Genomic DNA, 26,191 nt, shown 5'->3' on the forward strand with positions numbered 1-26,191 from the left:
GACAACATCAAACGAATAAACTGGCATATGGGCAAAACGATTGAAGTATATTTTGGGCAAGATGACATTTAAGGGGTCGCAAAATTAAAGACAAAAATGAGTGATCAGTGATGACTATCATTAAAAATGAAAAGGTCAAGGTATGACTTTGAAGACTCCTCTCAGATTCATTGACACCTGATTCCTGGGTCCGGAGAATGTTGGGACACTGGATATACTACGTTGTTGTTGGTACACCATGTATAGTTTGGTTGTACGATTATTACATTGTTTTTGAAGTTGTCAAGTTGTCAAATAAAAATCATCAGAACAGTCACAATTTACGTTTCCCTGTCTTTATAAGTCATTACAACAAAACACAAAAATTACACAAACCATTAATTTTTGGGGTGTTTTTTATTATAACAAACCATTAATTTAATCAAGTAGTCAGGTAAGTTTTGCATATAGTCGAAGACTAGTGTGACCCTGTCCTTAAAAATGTCAATATAATTTCAAAATTAAAGTCATTGAACTGCATAAAAAGTTGAAGTGATCCTGTAAAGTCGTTTTTTGTGTTCTTTTCAAATATGCAAACGGATTTTGAAAACTCCTGTTGGAAAAAATACATACTACTAATATATAATTGTCATGTAGAAGTTTTTTTATTAAACTTATAAAACACTGTTTCTGATTTTATTTTATATATTAAAATAAAATCCTAATAGGTTGTGGGCCCAGTTTTTGCCTACATATATTTCCACTGCTACAAAAGTGAAAAAAACAAAAATTGTTGAAAACTCTTCACGTGGTGCCTACATTTTGTGGTGTCTAAGATATACGTGTTTGCTGCTGTTCTATTTAATTATTTTACTCGACGAAATGTCTGAACAAGAAAAAGTTGAAACGAGAACCATTAATAATGTTTTTGTTAGCCCTGGTGCCCCAAATATCGAAAAATTAGATGGAAGACGAAACTACGAAATCTGTCAGTTTCAAATGAAAATGTTTTTGATAGATTATGGTCTCTATGGAATTGTATTACTGGAAATGATAAAGATCCAGATAAAACCAAAGAGCGTTAGCCAAACTAAGTTTATCGGTGAAACCAACTTGCTTAGCTCATCTGTGGAAAGCAACTACCTCGAAAGAAGATTGGGATAACTTAAAAAAGGTGTATCAAAGTGCCGGTTTAACTAGGCAAATGTTTCTAAAAAAAAGTTATATCGTGCAAAGTTAGAAGATTTTTCTTGCATTAAGTAGTGATTATATTATATCTGGAATACTGAATACTTGATATTGTTCAGGAACTTGCAGAATTAAATATAGTGATTGATGATAGTGAAGTTGGGACATTGATGTTATGTGGACTTCCTGACACTGAAGAACAGGTTATTAACGGATACTGTGTAACACATACAGTTATTAAAAGTGAAGAAGTCATTACCTTGTTGAATGATATTACTGATCGTGAGAAGTTGAGAGAAAATGGTGAGGATAAAGCTTTGTTTACAAAAAATAATTTTATCAAGAAGAAGCCTTTTCTTCAATCCACTACCAAATTCATCCCTATTTGTTACGGCTGCCGTTATATCCGTCATAAACGTCCCAAGAGAAATTCCAAAAATTGGAAATCTTAATTCTAAACCACCAACTGGTAAGGATCAATCCAAGGAGAATCATGGTGAAACTAATAATGTTTTATTTACTCCTACTACTATATTTGTAAGTTCTCCAAATTGCAAAGATTTTTATCTTGATAGTTGTGTTAGTAGACATGTGTCTAATAATAGAGATTGGATGGTAGATTTTGATCCAAATAAAAAGTCTAAATTTTTTACAGCTGATAAGGGCCCGTTGTTGGCCACAGGAGTTGGAAATATTCCAATTGATTTAGTTAATTCACACAATAAGTGTGTTAGTTCTGGTACAATAACTAATGTTATGTATGCACCCAATGCGGCTGCAAATTTATTAACAGTAAGTCAATTAGCCTCTAAAGGTCATATAATTGTGTTTAATCAAAAAGGTTTTGATGTGTATGATCAAGACAAAGTTAATATTAAGGGGACTGTAAAATTTACAGGGTCTGAATTTGGGGGAATTTATAAGTTGGACACTATTTCTGATACAGAAAGTTCTGAAAATGAGAATTTCTCTAGGACATCTAAAGAAACAGTTAACAGTTGTAACAATGTTGTTGAAATCAATTTAATGTCTGTTACTAATAAGAGTAATAATCATTTTTCTCTGTGGCATAAGCGATTAGGACATTTGTGCACAAAGAATCTGAATTTGTTAACTAGTATGGCTAGTGGTATTAATTACCAAAATACTGAAATGCTTCCCTGTACTACATGTATAGAGGCAAAGCAGACCAGAAAGAGTTTTCCGAAAGGTCAAGCTAGACGTGCTACCTCCAAGCTAGAGTTAGTGCATGGAGACTTGGTAGGTGCCATGTTGGAAAAAAGCTGGGGAGGGACAAGATTTGTTTTTATGTTAACTGATGATTATACTAGTAAAACTTTGGGATATTTACTCAAGTCTAAGAGTGAAACTTTTTCAAAGTTTCAGGAATTTAAAAGACTCATTGAAAATCAAACGGGGCTTAAAATAAAACGCTACAGGAGCGATAATGGTTTAGAATTTTGTAATGCTCAGTTTAGAGCTCTATTTAAGAATTCAGGAATAATACATGAAACTACAGTGCCATACACTCCTGAACAAAATGGTGTACAAGAGCGTGCCAATCGCACGGTCGTAGAAAAAGGTAGGGCTTTGCTCACTGATTCTGGTTTTCCTAAAGCTTATTGGGGAGAAGCAGTGGCTACTGCAATATATTTAAAAAATCGTAGCCCTACTACAGCTGTTAATGGTACTCTTCCTGAAGAATTATTTGTTCTTGGTTCTTGGAAAGTTCCAAGGTTGATTTGAGTCACTTACGAGTATTTGGATGTAAAGCTTATGCTCATATACCTAAGAATTTTAGAGGTAAATTTGATGTTAAATCTAAACCCATGATTATGGTAGGGTATTGCGACTATACTAAAGGCTATAGATTAGCTTACCCCAATTGTAGAGGAAAAGTAGAAAAATGCAGAGATGTTGTATTTTTTGAACACATAATGTATGGAAATAATTATGTTTCAACTCAACCTGAGGTTATAATAGAATCAACACCTTTTATTGAGGAATTTAATCAAAATGTTGGTGATAAGTCTGTAATAATTGATTGATCATTTACTATTACTCATGATTATTCAAATGACACTGAAAATCAAGAGTCGATTGATGTTACACCTTTCTCTGATTCAGATGTAGATTGTACTGATGAATCGGAAGATAGGAAAAGGCCATTCAGGGACAGACGTCCACCAGATTGGTTAACAGATTATGTTACCTATCAGTTAGTTAGTTCTGATGAGGAACCTGGTACAGTTGAACTATGGTACAAGATAACCGATGGGATGACTGCCGATGTATTAACCAAGTCTTTGCCCAGAGTTAGCACGAAAAGTGCATTTCTGACATTGGCATATTTTTATATATTGTATATTATGAATTTAATGTGTATGTAGTTAATTGTTTATGTTTATTTCAATATGTTTAATTTCTTAATGTTCTCACTTTACAGTTTAAGAGGGTGGGTACGTAGTTTCTGCTCCAATGTTATTCAAATATGATTCATTTTTTTCGAATCCTGAGAAAACTTATAAGTATTTTTGAAAAATTTAAACGCAGAATGAAAGATTACGTTATTAGCGAGGGCCGAAAGTCCCTGAGAACTTCTATAATGTTTATTTTAATAAGTTACAGGGGTGAAAATTTAAGAAAAAATTTAGTGTGATTTTTAATTTCAAATATCTCATTCAAAATAAACTTTTTATTTATTCTAAGGGACTTTCGGTCCTCGGTAATAATTTAGTCTTTCTTTCTGCGTTTAAATTTTTCAAAAATATTTATTGGTTTTTTCAGGATTCGAAAAAAATGAACACAATGTCCGTGGTAATATTTTCCAAATCTATCTTTGTCATACAACGCACTCAGTCGAATAGAATATTGCCAGTCAAACAGTGACAATCAGTGACAATAATTTTAAATATTTGACATGTCATCGGGAATATTTTGAGTTGTTGATTAAATAATATTGATAATGTATTTGATAAGTAATTGATTTAAGACGTGAACTTAATAAAAAGTTATTTATTGTTTATTATTTATGGAAGATCCAAAGCAGAGAATACACCAGGATATATTCAGTGATCCAAGTATTTTGTTGTTAAAGATGTTAAAAATTGTAAGCGTTTCATAGTAACAATATATTATTAAAAAATCACTTTGTCACTTTTCCTCTTTTTTCGATTGATTATTAGTTTTTGTTGTACAGTAGATAAATTATTACAATCACTGAATACATAGTTAGTGAAAAAATTATCATATTAATTAACTGAATTAATAATTAAGGCAATTAATTATACAACTAACAGTTATCCAAGGACATTCAAAAGCCATCTTTAAAGTTAATGATCATTGTCAAGTTAAGTTTGCATATCCATACCAGTGAGAATTTTACTACACGTAATTTGCCGTGTAAAGACAGAAAAAGTAGGGATAGCCGGAAAATATTTGTGAATTATCTACCGATGGCCTTAAGGGAGACTGTTGGGAAAAGCAGATACTACTAATATGCAAACTGTAAGTTAGTTTTAAGTTCATATACACTATGTGTCTGACAGTAGTTAGTTATATAATTGTCATGTAGAAGTTTTTTTATTAAACTTATAAAACACCGTTCCTGATTTTATTTTATATATTAAAATAAAATCCTAATAATTTCAATATACACGGTGTTGTTTCAAGGTCACAATACTTATGTACTTTATATTTTTTGTTAATCGGGACCTGGATTTTTCTTGTGATTAGTAGTTGGGTTGTTTGGGTTCTAAATGAGATATGTGTATCAAATACCAAAAATGTACAAGGTGGTTCTAAAGTTATGGATCCAGAAAGAAATGGGTAAAATCGATAAAAACACCCTGTAACTTGGTTATAAAGATCGGTGGGGCAATAAATGTAGTATATCTAGAACCGCCTCAGTGGCCTCTATTCACCATTCTAGTACTTCCGTTTCCCAGTGAAACAAAGTAATGTAATAATAAACAACAAAATACCATCTAATTTAGGGAAGGCTGCGCCAACTGTCACTGGTGAAAATGGTGAAATTTACTGCACAAAGAACCTAGCACCGCTTGGGCTCTTTCTGAAATAAACAGATTATTTTCAAGGCTGTCAAATGGTATTGCTGATATGGATCATATGTTATTTCTGCACTAAAAGATGTATTTACCTTTAATTTGTACAGTACCACCAAAAACACATTTTTTGATATTTTGTCCCTTAGGTTGTTTCTGAAATAAACGATTCAATTATAGTTGGTTTGTATTTTAGGTTATCTCCAAGATGAAAACAAAATGAAAATTACAGAGGAACACATCCAAGATTCATCTCACAAAGCAAATGACATTAGTGAACACACGGAAGGAAAAACATTAGGTACAAATATAAAGGTTGTAACCGGAAAAAAACCTTATAAATGTGAAATTTGTTTTAAGCAATTTAATCGACCGTGTTTTTTGAAACAACATTTGAGAGTGCACACTGGAGAAAAACCTTACAAGTGTGAAATTTGTTTAAAGCAATTTAGTCAAGCAGGTAGTTTGACAACACATTTGAGAGTACACACTGAGGACAAACCTTACAAGTGTGAAATTTGTTTAAAGCAGTTTGTTACTGCTAGTGTTTTGAAACAACATTTGAGAATACATACGGGAGAAAACCTGTTCAAGTGTGACCTTTGTTTTAAGCAATTTAGTAGAGCAGGTCATTTCAAAGAGCATTTGAGAGTGCACACTGGAGAAAAACCTTACAAGTGTGAAATTTGTTTTAAGCAATTTAGTCAAGCAAGTACTTTGAAAACACATTCTAGAGTACATACTGGGGAAAAAGGTTACAAATGTGAAATTTGTTTTAAGCAATTTAGTCAAGCAGGTACTTTGAAAACACATTTGAAAGTGCACTCTGTGGAGAAACAGTACAAGTGTAAAATTTGTTTAAAACAGTGTATTACTACTAGTGCTTTGAAACAACATTTGAGAATACATACGGGAGAAAAACAACTCAAGTGTAAGACTTGTTTTGAGCAATTTAGTGAAGCAAGTACTTTGAAAACACATTATTTGGAAGTGCACACTGGCGAAAGGTCTCAAAAGTGTGAAATTTGTTTTAAGCAATTTATTCAAGCAAGTGATTTGAAAATACATTTGAGAGGACACAGTGAAGAAAAACCCTACAAGTGCGAGATATGTTTAAAACAGTTTATTACTTCTAGTGATTTTAAACAACATTCGAGAATACATACTGGAGAAAATCTTTTCGAGTGTGAGATTTGTTGTAAGCAATTTACCAAATCAAATAATTTGAAAACACATTTGAGAGTGCACACTGGGGAAAAACCTTACAAGTGTGAGATTTGTTTTAATCGGTTTTCTCATTCCCACGGTTTGAAACAACATATTATGACAGTGCACAATGGAGAAAAGCCTCAAAAGTGTAAAATTTGTTTTAAGCAGTTTTCTCAACAAAGTAACTTGAATAAACATTTGAGATCACACACTGGAGAACAGCCCTACAAGTGTGAAATTTGTTTTAAACAGTTTAGTCTAGTAGATTCTTTGAAAAAGCACTTGAAAATACACACTGGAGAAAAACCTTACAAGTGTGAAACTTGTTCATACCAGTGTATTGCGTCTGGTACTTTGAAAAGACATATGAAAATACATAGAGTGGATGGCCAAATTATTAGGGACAATGAAACTATTTCTTAATTTTTTTTATATTTCGGTTAGGTTGACCGTTGAATTTAGGCGAACGGCACATCCCTAATTTGAGGCTTAGAAATGGAAAAAGCGACCATGATAGGTGAATGGCAAATTTTTTGTTATTCTTTATGTTTTCGAGGTCGCTAAATCCGGAATTTGATAAAATGACTAATTCTAAGCAACTTTTGTTCTAGAGTTTTTTTACTAAGTCGATACTTTTCGAGTTATTTGTGAGTGAATATGTTCATTTTTAACAAAAAAAAAAAATCATGTTTTTGGATGGTTTTTCGCAAATAACTCAAAAAGTAATTATTTTATGGAAACAAATATTCTTAGTAAAAATATAGCCTATAAAAAAGCGAAGAAACTGGTATATGCATGAATTCTGTATTCTAATAAGTGAGTTACGCTCAAAATATTGTTGGTCGCTTTTATTTTTTGCTAAAAAATTTAGCTAAAAACTTTAGCTGTTTTCCAGACATTAGTACATGCAGGCAATCTTTCAGTAGAAATGAAGGTATATTGTCAGGTCCTGAAGTAAATTTACTTTTCAATTTTTTTCCAGCTGCTAAAATTTCAAGTTCACTAATAGGTTCACAACTGATGTCTAAAAAAGTATTGGGATCAAAATTGAAACTTAAATTTCCCGCATGTATCTCAGGTAGGGAATAGACACTTTCAAAAAATGTTCTGGATGCTTTACTATTGTCTGAGGAATATTAAATATTTCGTCATTATAAACCATTTGTCCCGGAATTCTAGAAAACTTTTTATTATTTACAAATTTCCAAAAAAATTTTGGTTCTTTTAGTTTGATTTGCACAATTTGTAAATAAAGTGAATATGCTTCCTTAATTTTTTGTTTAACTAGTACACGGGCGCCCATATAAAAAATTTCAGGGGGGGGGGGGAATTTTTAAATCTTCAGACATGAAGATGTTGCACATTAGGTTAGGTATATTTTGTATACTTTGGATAACCATATATAGTTAACAGCACCCGAAAAGCTAGGGTGGGCCACGCCTCCCCTGCCCATGTACTAGTAGTCTCACTCAACTGAACTGTACATAATAATCTTTATTTTCTGTTTTTTTTTTAATTTTTATGTAATTTTGATTTTTCCTTAAGAGGATGCGTACGTATTTTCGGCTGCAATGCTGTTCAAATGGGGATTCATTTTTTTCGAATCCTGAGAAAACTAATAAGTATTTTTGAAAAATTTAAACGCAGAATGAAAGATTACGTTATTGACGAGGGCCGAAAGTCCCTGAGAACTTCTATAATGTTTATTTTAATAAGTTGCAGGGGTGAAAAACTAAGAGAAAAACAGTCGAATAGAATATTGTCAGCATACTGTCAGTCAGACAGTGACAATCAGTGACAATTTTAAATATTTGACATGGCATCGGGAATATTTTGAGTTGTTGAGTAAATAATATTGATATTATAGTGTATTTGATAAATAATTGATTTAAGACGTGAACTTAATAAAAAGTTATTTATTGTGTATTATTTGTGGAAGATCCAAGCAGAGAATACATCAGGATAATATATTCTGTGATCCAAGTATTTTGTTGTTAAAGATGTTCAAAATTGTAAGCGTTCCATAGTAACAATATATTATTAAAAATCACTTAAACACTTTTCCTCTTTTCTCGATTGAGTATTAGTTTTTGTTGTACATATAAATTATTACAATCACTGAATACATAGTTAGTGAAATTTTATCACATTTATTAACTGAATTAATAATTTGCAATTATAAAAATAACAGTTATCCAAGAATATTCAAAAGCCATCTCTTTAAATTAATGATGACATAATTGACATTCTAGTAATGTTTACATATCCATACCATTGTGAATTTTACTACACGTAATTTGCCGTGTAAAGACAGAAAAAGTAGGGATACCCGTAAAATATTTGCGAATTATGTACCGATGCCCTTAATAAGTTTAATGATCTCACTTGATCATATAAAGAATACATAAACAAGGTAACTTGTGAGGCGGTAACGATTAATTTTATTTAGGATGCTAATTAAGGGGTGATTTTCGCGATTTTTTTAGCAAAAAATAAAAGCGGCCAACAATATTTTGAGCGTAACTGACTTACTTTTAATGTTTTTTAAAATGTTTTTTTAAAAAACAAAAATAAACCTTTTTTTAAACAGTTTAAAAAAGTTGTAGTGAGTTTTCCCCGAAAAGTGCTCCGTTTTTTGGTTATTTCATGTTGTAATATTCGATTTGAAATTTGACGAAGAAACTATTTCTCATTAGCTACAACTCTGCTTCTACTGGGTTAACAGACTTCATGCATACATCATTTGTTTCACTTTTTTATAAGCTATATTTTTGCTAAGAATATTTTTTTTTGATAAAATACTTACTTTTTGAGTTATTTGCGAAAAACCGTCCAAAAGCATGTTTTTTTTTTGTTAAAAATGTGAAAAAATTCACTCGCAAATATCTCGAAAAGTATTGACTTAATGAAAAAACTCTATAAAGCAAAAGTTGCTTAGAATTTAGTCATTTTATCCAATTCCGGACTTATTTTGGATGTATATTTTTCACCCCCCGAGAAGGGGGTATCCTCTCCATTTTTGTAAAATGGAGGAACTGTAAAATTGTAAACTTTTTCTTATATAATAATAGACCATTTCAACTACCTATTTCAACCCCCTCCGTGGCTCAGTGGTAAGAGCGCCTGCCTTTGGATCGAAAAAATCCGAAAGGTTGTGGGTTCGAATCTCACCAGGGTCAGAAATTTTTCATTTATTATAAATTAATAAAGTTTCTGTCCTTGTGGGATCGGTACTCACCGGAGGGACCGCAGACGTTCGGATACAATTAGCGTCTCTTCGCAAAGACAATGACGTCGACTTTGCAAAGTAACAAGACACTTACTCAACATACACACTACACATGACACTTATGCCCGATTTCACCAATGATACCTAAATATTTAAGAATTACCTAAGTGGGTTTAGGTACTTCCTAACTCTAAAACGGATTTCACCATACGATAAGAATTGCCTAAACCGCTTAAGCATTACCTTACGTTAGGATACGGATTTCGATCTCCCTAAACTTTAGGTATTACTTATCGTTGACAGTCAGGTTATATTTTTACAATTTTGACTAATGTACTTGTGACGTTTGTCAATAATTTGCTTCTTACTTTAATTTTTCTGTTATTCTGTAATATTAAGTATATTAGTTGTAATTTTGTATTTTGTTTTATATTATTAATATACATGTGTTGGAAAATATAGAAAATCCTTTGGAGTTTTTTACAGGTCTATTGACAAAATTATGTAGTCTACCTACTACCTAACAAACTATTGTTGTGTTTCAAAAACCCATTCATGATATAACTAACAGCCGGTTTACGAAACGTTATTCAAATCTCCGATCATCTAATCGGCTGTCAGATTTGATCAACTGTTAACCAGTGATGGGTTTCTCAAACGCCAATTATTGTAAAATTACACGATCATAGATCATGTAATCGATGATCTGACATACAATTTGTTATCGATACTGTCACAATTGACTGTTATTCTTCAAAATTTCAATTATATTAACCTCTAAATCCAAACTTGTATCTTTGTATCTCTAAAGGTGCATTCTCTCTTACGTACTGTCACTTTTGTTTGGAGCAAGAATTGAATGATAGTATTTTAAAAATGAGGCTAGATAATTTCAAAAAGAATAAAACGCATTAAATTTATGTGATGAGATTTGGAGATATAAAACAGTTTATTTATGATCTATAATATTTTATACTCATATTTTTATTTTTGGTCTATATAATTACTTTTTGTATTTATTTTTAATTTATTTACCGGCTGTTTTATTGTCTTCAAAGTTAGCTGCTATAATTTCACACACGTTTTCCCTCTTATTTACATCGCTATTATCATTATGTTCTGCTTTTCAGAGCTCTGGCCTCTCAAAAAATAGCTCTATGAGTCTAGCATCGTTGTTATCTTACATTTTTAAACGAAAAAAATATAAATTATATAATCAAATATACAAAAATGTCCGAGATATCCATGTTCTGCAAGTTAAATAAATTTTTTAAATTATTTCTTCCATAAAATAACTTATGTTTATTGAATAATATTATTTATCTCATTTATATATGTGTTATTTGACAATTTTTTCCCGGTATTTGTTAATTACAGTAATTAAAAAACTAAAAAAACTCTTAACAGCCCGTTAATCGACGGATAATCTCATATTAGGTAACAGTACATTTTTACCGCCGTTTGACAAGCGAAACTGGTTAATCGACCTTTCAGAGACTCAAAACACTTATGATCGGCTGTTAACAAGCGATTAATCTTTTGTCAGGTGATCTACTGTTGTTAAAACTAGTTTGTGTGACGTTTCTGACGCATTTAATCCATTGTTAATCGTCGATTACATAATTTTTGAGATGATCATCCTTTCGGAAACCGGGCGTAAGTGTGTCATTAAAAAATTAATAATAAAAAGCAATTTTCAACATATTATTTATTTTAAAATTATTTCAATTTTTCGTCATATGTGAAATTTACAACTCTTTTCTTTTCCTCAATTTCACTGTACATATACAAATAACATACAAGACTATATTTATTATAAATATACAAACTTAATGCACAAATAACTAACTACTAAATAAAATAACTATAATAGTACAAAACTGAATAAAACTAAATTGGCAAACAAACAATAATGACAAATAATCGAAAAAGTAAGGAAATGTCATGTTATTCTTCTTTTTATTTATCAAAAATAGTTCAAACGTACCCTAGGTAATACCTAGGAAAGCATTTCCTGGATAAGCAGTTCTTTTAGTTGTGAAATGCGATTGTTTCTAAGTATTGACTTAAGAAGTTCCTATCGATAAGAATTACTTAATAAGGCTACTGTTTAGTTATCTTTGGTGAAATCGGGCATAATACTCATGTTGTGACTGGCTGGATGACATAAAGTCCATGCCATTAAAAAAAATCCTATTTCCAAATTTTTATCCTTCCTTTATTTTTTTGGAGATTTTCGTAAAGTTTTGTGTTCTTTGATCGGGCTAATAATTTTAAGTGATGCATAACTTTTGAAACTATGTGTAGTTGCTTTGTATTTTAGGTTATTCCCAAGATGAAAACAAAATGGAAATTCTGGAGAAACTTATCCAAGGTTCATCTCACAAAGGAAATGACACTATTGGACACACTGAAGGAAAAACATTAAGTACTAATATGAAAGTTGTAACTGGGAAAAAACCTTATAAATGTGAAATTTGTTTTAAGCAGTTCTCTCAGAAACGTTCTTTGAAAATACATATGAGAGTGCATACGAGGGAAAAACCTTACAAGTGTGAAATTTGTTTTAAGCAATTTAGGCAAGCGGCGTTTTTGAAATCACATTTGAGAGTACACACTGGAGAAAAACCTTATAAGTGTGAAATTTGTTTTAAGCAATTTAGTCAGGCAGGTACTTTGAAAATCCATTTGAGAGTGCACACTGGGGAGAAACCGTTTAAGTGTGAAATTTGTTTAAAGCAGTTTGTTACTGCTAGTGTTTTGAAAAAACATTTGAGAATACATACGAGAGAAAAACAATTCAAGTGTAAGACTTGTTTTGAGCAATTTAGTGAAGCAAGTACTTTGAAAACACATTTGAAATTACACACTGGAGAAAAACGTTACACGTGTGAGATTTGTTTTAATCGATTTTCTTATTCCGGTGATTTGAAACGACATATGACAGTGCACACTGGGGAAAAGTCTCAAAAGTGTAAAATTTGTTTTAAACTGTTTACTAGAGCAAGTTTTCTGAAAATACATTTGAGAGGACACACTGGAGAAAAACCCTACAAGTGCGAGATATGTTTAAAACAGTTTATTACTTCTAGTGATTTGAAGCAACATTTGAGATTACATACTGGAGAAAATCTTTTCGAATGTGAGATTTGTTGTAAGCAATTTAACAAGGCAAATATTTTGAAAATACATTTGAGAGTGCATACCGGCGAAAAACCTTACAAGTGTGAGATTTGTTTTAATCGGTTTTCTTATTCCCACGGTTTGAAACGACATATTAGGGCAGTACACAATAGAGAAAAGCCTCAAAAGTGTAAAATTTGTTTTAAGCAGTTTTCTCAACAAAGTAGCTTGAAGAAGCATTTGAGAATTCACTCTGGAGAAAATCCCTACAAGTGTGAAATTTGTTTTAAGCAGTTTAGTCGAGCAGATTCGTTGAAAACACATTTAAGAGTTCACACTGGAGAAAAACCTTACAAGTGTGAAATTTGTTTATACCAGTGTACTACGTCTGGTTCTTTATCAAGACATATGAGAACACAACATGGCCCAATTATTAGTGACAGTAATACCACAGAATAACTAACCACACAGAAGCAAATCTGACTGTCGTTTCCATTGATTTTGTTGGGACCGAAATATTTGACCTTGTGCACCATCTACAGAATAGAACTTCATGTTCTAAGGAATAAACCATTCCAAATGATGTGATATTTTTGACAAGTAGTTATTAATTAAATATGAAATATAAAATTTAACTATAAAATATAAATAAACTATAAAATAAAATACACTAAGCACCAAAAGTAACGCACCACCTTAAAAATGGGACATTTTTGACGTTTCATATTTCCTAAACCTGTTGTCCGATTTGAATATTTTTTTTTAGTATATTATAGCTTTATTCGTCAAGAATATTGATGTAATAATATTATTGTCAAATTGATAAGTGTCATTGTATACCGGGTGTAACAATGATAGTGTGTTTTTTCCTCAAAGTTTGGAACACCCTGTGGAATATTATAGCGTATATAAAATATTGAAATTAAAACTTGACTGTAGCCTTAGGCTTCCAACCCTTAAGATTTTGCTTTTTGATTCATTCTATTATGTTGGATAATAAAAAAGTTAGGTACTTTAACAACTAGCAATGTTATTCATCAATACAGGGTGATTCTAAATAAGTGCGACAAACTTTAAGGGGTAATTTTGCATGAAAGAATAATGACCGTTTGCTTTATAAACATATGTCTGCAAATGCTTTGTTTCCGAGATACGGGATGTTGGAATTTTTTCTTACAAACTGACGATTTATTTATTGCTCTAAAACTGGTTGAGATATGCAAATGAAATTTGGTAGGTTTTAAGGGGTAGTTATTGCGCATTTTTTGACATACAATTAAGAATTTTATATTCACCATTGGCGTGCATACGGGTATAAACATTTTAGATACATCCCGTATGCACGCCAATGGTGAATATAAAACTCTTGATTGTATGTCAAAAAATTTGCAATAACTACCCCTTAAAACCTACCAAATTCCATTTGCATATCTCAACCAGTTTTAGAGCAATAAATAAATTGTCAGTTTGTAAGAAAAAATTCAACATCCTGTATTTCGGAAACAAAAGCATTTGCGGACATATGATTATAAAGCAACCGGTCATTATTTTTTCATGCTGAATTACCCGTTAAAGCTTGCCTCACTTATTTAGAAACACCCTGTATTGATGAATAACACGGCTAGTTGTTAAAGTACCTAACTTTTTTATTATCCAACATAATCGAATGAATCTAAAAGCAAAATGTTAAGAAAACCTAAGACTACAGTTGAGTTTTAATTTGAATATTTTATATACTCTAGATTCTATAGTCTAGAATATTCCACAGGGTGTTCCAAACTTTGAGAAAAAAACACAGTATTATTGTTACACCTGGTATACAATTACACTTATCTGTTTAGCAATAATATTATTACATCGATATTCTTGAAGAACAAAGCTATAATATACCAAAAAAATCACTAAAATCGGATAACAGGTTTAGGAAATACTATTGTTTGTTTTTTAACCAAGAGGAGTGATTCAAATTTACCGCGCCGTAATGCTTGTTTCTAATTGGTCCAACCGCCGGCAAGTTTACTCCGCTGTTATTAAATTTTGACACTAATTACATTTAGGAAATTTTGGCACTTCTGTCATTTTATAGGTTAATTAAGTATATCGGCGATTTTTTGTGTTTTCTGCTTTTATTCCTTTAATTTTTAGATTTTTAGTCTACTTTTATATAAAAACAGTTGTTTTTAGAACTCTTTAGCAATGTGTTAGTATAATATAATATGTATGGATTATCATCGAAAGCTGATATGATCAACGAAAAAAGAAAATGAATTTGGTGACTTTTCCAGTAACTTTCTTGGGTGTGAATCTGTCTTTTTAGTTTACTCCTCTTGGTTAAAAAATCAACTATAGCCATCAAAAATGTCCCATTTTTAAGGTGGTGCGTTAATTTTGGTGCTTAGTGTATATATAAATATAAAATTTAACTGTAAACACTGTCACTGTCAGTCGCAAAAGTGAGGTTGTACCAGTTACGTGACGCATGAGCATGAAAATTATGTTACCGTTTTGGGCATGAGTTTCGCTTCTGTGTTGTTATTCTGTGGTAATACTATTTCTTAATTTTCTGGTTTAACTGATTTTTTTAGCAAGTAGCTGGCTTTAAGCCATTAGCGCCCACGAGATCTGATTTTAAGAATTAATATAATATTTTGCATTAGGTATTTATTAGTAATATTATTTGTAACAAAACTTACAATTTGTATTTGTAATTACTTTACGAGGATTAGATTTAATTTACTTTAATTAGATTTACGAGTATGTATTGAAATTGACGAATTTATTCAAGGCCAAATTTGACGTGTACAAAATGTATGGTTTATGGTACAAAGCACAATTTGACATCCAATTTTAACCACAGATCATCTAAAGTGTTGTGTGATTTTACCGTCAAATGAAGAAATAAAACATGTCCTATAATCTATAATAGAACATGTTCTATTTCGTCAAATTCCTTCATTTTCTTTTTATTCACGGCAAAATTAGATGTAAAATTGTGTTTTGTACATGTCAAATTTGACTTTGAAGAAGTTGGTCAATTTCTTCATCAATTTATTGTTGGTGTAAAGCGGGTTTAGAACTAACCTTTGATATATGGAGTTACTTGATATCGAATTCTCTGTTTTGACATTTGCCATTCATGAGATGACGTCTGTCAAAATTTTAAGCCGAAAAACCATGATCATAGCCACCTTTACTTTACGTTAAGTAAAGGTGGCTATGCCATGATAAAAAAAGGTAGTGGATAGGTAGCCGGTACCGGTGACTTGTTCTGTAGCCGGTAGTTGCTTATTATTGGTCTAAATCAAGGTCTATGTTTAGTTTAGGTTATGTTTATATTTGCTTCGTAATGGCTTCGTATGCTCCTGTGTTTGTTTTGTTTAAAGTTTAAAGCATTATCGAATTGAATTAAAGGTTGAAATACCAAAAGGACAAGGATGTAACCGTAATTGGTTTATAAAAAAAAAAAAAGAAAATGAAAAGCCTATCCGATCAAGTTGAATTTAAAAAACAAATAGTTTCTAATCTTGTTTCGGTATCAATTTTAAAACTATAGTAACTTGTGAAACATGGAAATCTATACAGGATATTGTTCATGCAGAAGAGCAGAGCTTTGCCTTCAGAACTGCATCAATCAGGAAAATTACAATAATAATCAGGGCTACAATAATAATCACAACTATTGTTACTTTTTATTTTTTTTTTAATAAAGTTTTACTTGATCTTTTAGTTAATTACTGTGATCTGTTTTATTACTGTTTCATAAAAATGCAAACTGCTTGAAAATAATTATTTAAAATAAAATGCACTTATTTCGCACAATCATTGAAAATGTATAATGTAAATGCAGCTATTTTGTATAATTTTCGTAAGTAATACACATGGTAATACATCATTTCCTAATGTATTATTTACCAGTACCGGTAACCAACTCATTGACCGGTAGTTCCGCCCACTTAATTGCTTAACCAATAAAAGCCAACTACCGGCTAGGGAGGAAGTCACCGTACCGGCTACCTATCCACTGCCATAAGAAAACTATTAATTTTGTTTATAGGTCTGGATCCCGCGTATGAAAAAAAAGTTGATTAATAGCAAGCTGAAAATTTGTTAATAGCTTAAGGGTGTCTAGTCGGATAAACTTTGATATATGGGAACACTGTAACAGGGGCAGTTTTAATTGTGGAACAGGTTAAAAATTTGGAACAGCCAGACCACGAAAACGGCACATTTATTTTGTCCGACAGAACAGACTTAAAATCTCCGAACAGAGATTAAACTCTCATGCAAAAATCAGACTGCTATTTATCACCTGTCATAATTTCTGTCATTTGACATATTCTACATGTTCCACTCATTAAAAAGCCCATTTGGTGATAAGTAGCAGTCTGATTTTTGCATGAGATTTTAATATCTGTTCGGAGAGTTTAAGTCTGTTCTGTCGGACAAAATACATGTGCAGTTTTCGTGGTCTGACCGTTCCAAATTTTTAACCTGTTCCACAATTAAAACTTCCCCTGTTCCAGTGTTCCCATATATCAAAGTTTGTCCGACTAGACACCCTTAAGCTATTAACAAATTTTCAGCTTGCTATTAATCAACTTTTTTTTCACACGCGGGATCCAGACCTATTATGGAGACCTCAGAGGAGAGGAATCGAGATAGGACGACCTTGAAATTTGTGTACACTATTTTGCCTGTTTGCTTGGTTTGTCGCTAGGGCGGCGTTGGCGTAGAGATAGATGCTAGTTTTGCATTGGAGTGAATGTGAAAATTTCTAAAATAATTAATTATTCGTAGTTAATATAAGATTACTGGTTTTGGTGATTAATATTATTTAAATATGAGTGCCAAGAAAGCTTACAGTAAAAGAACTTGCTTCGTACCGGGATTTATATCGAGTTATCGTTCCGATAAAAAATTCAAAAGAGAACTTACGAAGTTAATACAAGACTTTTTATAAAGATTTCTCTTTATGTTATTCATGATATGTTATTTATAAAGTTCATGGATTATAGTCGTTTGTATGTTATTTCCTTCGGTATAAATAAAATTTGTGTTTTACCTATTATTGGTTTTTATTTTACCCTGAAAATTATAATGATAATAGTAAGAGGATCTTGAAAGTTTTTCTGTCAAAACAATGCATTTTTTGAGACAAAATATTTCACAAAAATGAACATTAATTTTATAAACGTCAGACTGTCGTCCGTAGTTAATTTACATACAGTCGGGAAAATGAAAGAATAGGGTTTTTCATCGATTGTCATTTGTTTCGAGCTTCCGTCATGTGTCACATAATATTAATATATCTACGTCATACGTGTTTGGTTTAGGGTTTGTATCATTGGTATATTATACCAATAACGTATGACGTAGATATATTAATATTATGTGACACATGACAGAAGCTCGAAACACATGACTGTGAATGAAATGGGCGATTACATCAATCACATATTATTCAGATTATTAATAATCTATCTCTCCCGTTTCTTATTTATGAAAAAAAAAACAGCAAATACAAAATATGTGATTGATGTGATCGTTCATGGGTATACGCTGTGAGCTTCGCTGGTGTCGCTCCTAGCGTACTACTAATTCAACTTTCACAAGTAATTTTTAAATTTATTATTTAATTGTTATCGCTTAATATTTACAACGCAAAAAAGTAATTAAATTGTAATCGATTTTTTTAAGATTTTGCTAATCATTTTGACGTTCTATAGGGCTTTTCATTCACAGTCATTTGTTTCGAGCTTCTGTCATGTGTCACATAATATTAATATATCTACGTTATTGGTATCTTCAAATGATACAAACCAAAGACGTATGACGTAGCTATATTAATATTATGTGACACATGACAGAAGCTCGAAACAAATGACAATCGATGAAAAGCCCTATTGACAAAATATGAATTTCTTACTTCGGATACTTTCACAATTAACGTGTAGATGGCGCTAAGATTAATAGATTAATAGAACATTAAAAAACTTAAATTCAGTATCTAAAACGTAAGTATATTTAAGGTAAAAATATATACCACAGCTTTGACCAACTAATATTTTTTATAATTAATGTTTTTAATTTTAAATTAATCACTTTGACATTTATGTCAAATTTCCTGTAAAGGTTTACAGACTTGTCACTACTGGCACTCGCGAATTTTTAATTATCCCCTCTACCTATGAGCTTATAGCGTATAGAGCATTTGTGAGATATGCTTAACAGAAAATTAGAGATCGCCGGGATAATCCACAAAACACTTATATTAATTTAATATAATAATAATTTATTATAAAATAAACAATTTATTATAAATATTATATTAAACACTTATAATAATTTACGATGTCGGAATAGTATCACGAGATTTTTTCCTGGTTTTCCCTCGTGATTTACTATGGAATCTCTAACGCGAGAATTTAACTGTCATCGTTGCATTTGGTTGTCTTTTTAAAGATAGATCACATGCTATGATTTTTTTTGTGACGGATATTCTTGAGTTGGGATTGATATCATGTAATCGAATGAAATATCTTTTAGTGAAGTCGTCCCAGGAACGCAACTCATAAATATTGGCGATATCATTTTAAAGTCTTCTACTTTAAAATGTATAATAATATACGTCTGAATTGCCAATATAAATGAGTCAGATTAAATAAATTATTAGAATAATTTTTTTACTTAGCAACAACTTAAGCATATCTCACAAATGTAAGGACAACTGCGTGTAGCTAACTTTTTTTATTATCCAACATAAGCGAATTAATCAAAAAACAGATTGTTAAGAAAACCTGAGGCTATAGTTGGGTTTTAATTTCAGTATTTTATAAATGCCCGTATGGTGGCTCCTATCTTCTGAGCCACCTCAGATAATTAAGGGTTGGTTACCACCTACCATAAGGGTTGATGAAATAACTCGTATCACCGTAGATGCATTTATTTTGTAAGTTAGAGTGCTAACGGTAAAGAGCTGGTGGTACGTTAGTTCTCAGTAGCTGTGATGTTTTCCCTTTGGGATCTCAAATATTAATGACTTACTCTTCGCAATGGAATTAGAAAATAATAATTAGTCTTCTCCTGTTTATTGTTTTGGTATATAATGAAAGTAAGATTGTTTTGGTTAAAAGCGCTGAGTCGACTAGGTTATAAAAATAATGAATACTATTGTTATTTCAAACCGACCTTGGTCAAACCTAAACTGTTACACCGATATGTGCTAATGTAGGTCGATCGTATTTACTATCAACAAACGTAGTTTGTTTTGCTAAAGACATTTTTAATTATTAAAAGGATTTGTTTTAATAAGAAGATTACTAAGAGATGCCGTGTATCCCAACACATCTTCCTTTCCTTCCGAAAATTTTCTGACTACGGAAAAGGAAGAAAATTTTTCTAATAGTACCACCAATTGCTTACTGCGTTTTACTAAGTACAATATATACATTTTTCCTATAAATAATAATTAAATACAAAAAATAAAAGTGAAAATGTTCGTTATCAACATTGTTCCCGTTCCACTTGTCACTCACGGTGTTCTCGGATTGTAAGCATATAATCTATTCTTATGTATTTCCCTTATTTTATTGTTTTCCAATCTGATCTTACAATTAACATTATTTACCTCTGTTATTGTGAAGGGGCCTACATAAAGACTATCAAACTTACCATTCTCTTCCCTTTTTACCAGGACTAGGTCTCCTATTTTAAAGTGTTGTGGTGTTGCTTTGCGCTTGTTATTTTCTTGTCGCTCTTTTTTGTGTTTTAGTAAGAAGGTTCTAGCTCTCTCGTGTGCGCTTTGTAGTTTGTAGCGTAACTCATTGCAGTAAGCATCTATATTGTAACATGGTTGAATCTCCTGTGTAAGGTCTTCTGGTAGGTTAACCTTCCTGCCATATAACAGTTCAAACGGTGTGTAACCATGATACGCGTTAGGGGTTGTATTGTAGCAGTATGTGAACATCCTGCAACACACATCCCAATTTTCTCTGTCTTCGTCTATGAATGCTCTTACGTACTCGTTTAATGTTCTGTGTAGTTTTTCGCAACTTCCAATGGACTGTGGATGGTATGCCGTTGAGAAGTTGTGCTCTATTTTTAGTAGCTTTGTTAGTTCCTGCATTACTTCATTTTTATATTCTGTGCCTTGGTCTGTTCTTATTTGCTTCATGAGTCCGTATATTGGTATGAAATGATCAAAAATTCCTCGGGCTATTGTCTCTGCTTCTTTATTGCACACGGGTATACTGACCGCGTATTTCGTAAGCTCACATAACATTGTTATACAGTATCTATTACCTTCGTTACTTTTAGTGAATGGACCTATCGTATCTATGTATACTATGTCCCATGGTTTGGAAGAAGTGTCCGATATCACGAATTCCTCGACATGTGTTCTTTTTGGTTTGTTAATTTGACATTTATGACATTGTTTAACGTATTTTCTTACGTCTTTTTCCAAATTTTTCCATCTAAATCTTGCTTTTAGCTTCTTTATGAGTCTGTTATTTCCTACGTGTCCTCCAAACATCGGATGATTATGATATTCTTCTATTAACCTGTGTTTTTCTTTGTCATCTTCTATTGTTTCTGGTACTTCACATATGTATATTTCTACATTCTTCAATATTTTGTTTCCTTGTTTAATAAATTCCTCAATTGTGCACACTTTAAAAATAATATCGTTTACGTATATTTTTACTTTACGTACTGCATTCTCTACCGCCAGCTTATCAAGCTGTGCCAACATTTGGTTTAAATCAAAATGATTGAATCCTGTGGCTATGCTCTTGCTGCACTTTATTTTGTTTTTGACCCTAATGCTCAGTCTTGGTGAGATTAGTTCTGCTCCAAAAGACAAAATTGGTAGTCTATGCGCCTCTAAATTATTTAGTACCTTTCTTACTGTTTGTTTGGGGGCTTCTGGCTGTAGTGCGAGTTCACTTTCTGCCTTCGTTTGCCTTGCTTCCTTCTTCTTTTCTCTTGCTTGAGCTCGTGTTATAGCTAATATATGGGTATTGTCTATGTATAGGTTCTTTAGTTGATGTAATGTTATTCTTGAAAGGCTGTCTGCGTAGTTATTTTTCCCTGTTATGTATTCTATTTCGAAATCGTATTCCTCTAAATCTAATCTGATTCTTGTAAGTTTCGATGTTGGTTCTTTCATTGCAAATAAATGTGTTAGTGGTTTATGATCCGTTTTTACTAAAAATGTTGGTGCTCCATATAAATAACATTTGAAATGATAATTCCCCAATGAATCGCTAGTAATTCCTTAGCGATTATATGTTTATTACATTCTCCTTTATTGAAACTTCTTGATGCGTATGCTATTGGTAGGTCTATTCCGTTATAATCCTGACTTAAAACTGCTGAACAACTCTCGTTGGATGCGTCTGTTGTTAGGATGAATTGTTTATTGAAATCTGGATATTTTAAGATCGGTGGCTTCATCAGAGATGATGTAAGCTTATTGAATGCTTTTTCACATTCTTCTGACCAAAAAAATTCTACTCCTTTTCTTGATAATCTGTTGAGTGGTCTGCATATTTCAGCAAAATTTTGAATAAAACGTCTATAATAGTTACAAAATGCTACGAATCTTTTTGTTTCTTCCGCTGTCTTAGGTGTCGGGTATTGTTCAATCGTTGCATATTTCGCTTTGTCTGGTGATACTCCTTCCTGAGAAAGATCATGTCCTAAATATGTTACTTCTCTTCTAAAAAATTGACATTTTCCTGGATTAAGTTTCAAATTGAATTTTCGACATGTCTCGAATGTCTTTTTCAGGTTGTCTAGGTGATGTTTTTCAGATATTCCTATCACTACTATATCGTCCATGTAAAGAAATGCTTTGTCCGGTGTTAATCCCGAAAATGCTATTGACATCATCCTTGAAAAGCTATTTGGGCTTACATTTAATCCAAAAGGTAATCTGGTAAATTAATTGAAATGCTCCATTTTCTGTGCTAAACGATGTGTATTTTCTCGATGATTTTTCTAATGGTATCTGGTGAAAACCTGACATTAAGTCTATAACTGAAAACCATTTTGCTCTTCCTAGTTGATCTAGTATCGAGTCTATCCTTGGTAAAGGAAATTTGTCTGTGACTATTTTCTTGTTCAGTTGTCTAAAATCTATGCATAATCTCCATGCTTTATTTCCATCTATCGCCTTTTTCGGTACCAGCACTACTGGGCTGTTGTATTCTGATGTAGACGGTTCTATTATTCCTTGGTCTCTCAGTTTTTGTACTTGCCGGTTTAATTCCTCTGTTTGTGCATGAGGTGTCCTATAGATTTTAATGTATACCGGAGTTTGGTCTTTAACTCTCAGTTTCTGCTCGTAGAAATGGTTACATGTTAGCATGTCATGCCTTAGGGCGAATATATCTGAATAATCTTCACATAAAGATACTAACTTATCGCGTATGTATTCTGGAATGTCTAACTTCAATGATTCCCGTAATTCCTTTTTCCTATCCTTGCTGTCGCTGATTAGTCTATATATGTTGAATAATTTAATGTCTAATGTTTTGATTGCGTTTGTCTCTACTTTTACTGTTTCGTAGGTTGTGTTCAAAATTTTGATGTACGGATTATTACTTGAAATAATTGCTCTCGCTATGAATATTCCTGGTTGTATTTCCTGTTGTTCCACTATCCTGTCATTCTTCAACGTTTGAAAAATTTTTACGACTCTGTAAATTTCACATCTAGGCGGTATTACTATCGTGTCATTATCTATATTATCCAAAAGGTTTGTACTAATGTAACAATCGTTGTCCTCTTTAATGTGCATTTTAAGGTTAGCGTAGTCCAGTATGCATTGAAAGTTTGAAATAAAGTCTCTCCCAATGATTCCGATTATCCAAAAGGTTTGTACTAATGTAACAATCGTTGTCCTCTTTAATGTGCATTTTAAGGTTAGCGTAGTCCAGTATGCATTGAAAGTTTGAAATAAAGTCTCTCCCAATGATTCCGTCGGTTGGAATAGGAATGAAAGATATGCTCAAATCGAGATCCTTTTCTTCTAGCGTTGTTTCAACTTCTCCCATTGTTTGTAATTCTCCTTTAGTTACTCCTTTTATTTTCGCTTTTGTGTTTGGTTTCACATGTTCCTTCATAAAATCTTGTGAACATTTCAGTATTGAAATATCAGCTCCTGTGTCTATGATAAAGGTATTTGTGTTTTCTAGGATTCCTGTTTTCATTCGTACAAAATTCGTTAGGTTTAAATCGAAGTTGTAAATATTATATTCCACTTCTCACTGTGTACTTTCCTTGTTTCGTTCATTCAAAACCCCAACTGCTGATTTTCTGGTTCCTCTTGGCTGTCTTCTAACTCAAGTAGCCTTACGTTTCTGTTACGTCCTCCTCTCTGGTTCCCTCTGTATGTTTGGTTGTTAAATTGTCTATATCCTCTGTTCGGATAATTCCGTTGGTTTTCTGTTGCTTCTGCTTCGTTCCGTTGTCCGAAGTTATTTCTTCTTCCTCTATCGTATCTGTTATAGTATCCTCTTCGGTATTGCTGTTGTCCTCTCCTATTTTCATAATTCGTCCTATAATTGAATACTCTTCCCTGTGTGTTCTCCTCTGTCGTATCAATCGATAGAAATTTGGATACTACTTCCTGCGGTGTTGTGAAATTACCTGCCTCCAGTACTAACTTAGCTCTATCCGTATTAACATTTCGTTTCATTGTTGCTACGACTGTTTCCGTTGTGTATTTTTTCGCTAGCTCCAATGGCATTCCTTCCGCTATGTATGCTACCTTCAACTGTTCCGCTAATTCCTCTACTTCGGATGCGTACACTGCTGCATCTTTGTTTCCTTGCCTTTTCTTTGCTAACTTTTCTATTATCGTTTTCGGATTGTCGCCTCTTAATTCCTTCTTCAGTGCCGCTGCTATAAGTGGGATCGTATCCTCTGTGGTTATCAGGTTTCTAGCCTTATTAGTCAATCTTGTTTTTATTAATGTTATCGCTGTTTCTTCATGTCCTTCTGCTATTTTTCCAAGTAACTCTAATGCGTCTAAAAATGGTTGTAGTTTCTCTGCGCTTCCATCAAACTCGTTGGGCAATACCTTGCTTGCAATATTCAAAAATTCGTTGATTGTCAGAGCCATGTTTAATATTTTTATATCTTGTTTTATGTCGCTTTTTCCCTCTTTTATTTCCTCGTCAATTTTTTCCTCTATCTCCTCGTCACTTTTTTCCTCTTCTACTTCTTCGTCGCTTTGTTCTTCCTCTATTTCCTTGTCGATTGGTTGGTGTATTGAACTTGGAACTACTGTTCTTAAGTTTACAGCTTGAAATGAGCGTATAACTTTGTCTCTTATTTTTCCGAAATATTTGTTGCACGCTTCTCTTTGTTTATCCGATAGCGCTTCCCAATTTTTCTTCGTTAAATGTGTGAATTTGTTATACAATTTAATTAGCTGTGTCGTTACTTCTTGTATATCCTTAGATTTTCTTGTTACTTCTTGCGTAATCTCCTCAACTATTTTGACGAAGTCTTCCCAAGTAACTTTGTTGCTACTCATTTATTCATAATTTTCCTTATTCCTGTACCCGTAACGAACGCATAAATTTGACAGTTCCTCGCTGCACGTTCCATAGCATTGTCCATTGTCCCACGATGTTCCATCTCCATACCAAGTTCCATTTTCCATACCATTGTCCATTTAGCTCCATGTCAGGCCTGATGTCTCCCTTCTTTCCATATAGATACCACACTGTTATCTAGGGTGGTCGAGGTGCCAGAACATTGACGTTTTTCTTTCCATTTCTCGTTCCAGTTTACCAATCCTGTGTTCTTCCCTGGTCTTGGATCGCCATATGCTGGCTCCTACCTTCTGAGCCACCTCAGATAATTAAGGGTTGGTTACCCCCTACCATCAGGGTTGATGAAATAACTCGTATCACCGTAGATGCATTTATTTTGTAAGTTAGAGTGCTAACGGTAAAGAGCTGGTGGTACGTTAGTTCTCAGTAGCTGTGATGTTTTCCCTTTGGGATCTCAAATATTAATGACTTACTCTTCGCAATGGAATTAGAAAATAATAATTAGTCTTCTCCTGTTTATTGTTGTGGTATATAATGAAAGTAAGATTGTTTTGGTTAAAAGCGCTGAGTCGACTAGGTTATAAAAATAATGAATACTATTGTTATTTGAAACCGACCTTGGTCAAACCTAAATTGTTACACCGATATGTGCTAATGTAGGTCGATCGTATTTACTATCAACAAACGTAGTTTGTTTTGCTAAAGACATTTTTAATTATTAAAAGGATTTGTTTTAATAAGAAGATTACTAAGAGATGCCGTGTATCCCAACACACCTGGTACACAATGAGAATTTACCTGGTTTGTAAAAATATTATTACAGCGGTATT

General features: G+C 32.4%; 1 protein-coding gene across 3 annotated transcripts in view; it reads left to right on the top strand.

Moving 5' to 3' along the window:
• The window catches only part of LOC114341241 (zinc finger protein 235-like), a 34,026-nt gene extending 16,169 nt beyond the window's left edge, over nucleotides 1-17,857 (top strand). Inside the window, exons 2-3 of one of the 3 annotated variants that reach the window (XM_028292041.2) lie at nucleotides 5,428-5,532; nucleotides 11,993-17,857. In XM_028292041.2, coding sequence (XP_028147842.1) covers nucleotides 5,428-5,532; nucleotides 11,993-13,251 — 1,364 coding nt within the window. In that variant the 3' untranslated portion in view covers nucleotides 13,252-17,857. Of the gene's footprint in view, nucleotides 1-5,427 lie in introns of all 3 variants that reach the window. The other 2 variants (XM_028292042.2, XM_050645374.1) reach the window with 2 other exon arrangements.
• Nucleotides 17,858-26,191: the final 8,334 nt, after the last annotated feature.

The sequence above is a fragment of the Diabrotica virgifera genome, chromosome 3 (assembly GCF_917563875.1).
Source record: "Diabrotica virgifera virgifera chromosome 3, PGI_DIABVI_V3a".
Classification (NCBI taxonomy): Eukaryota; Metazoa; Arthropoda; class Insecta; order Coleoptera; family Chrysomelidae; genus Diabrotica; species Diabrotica virgifera.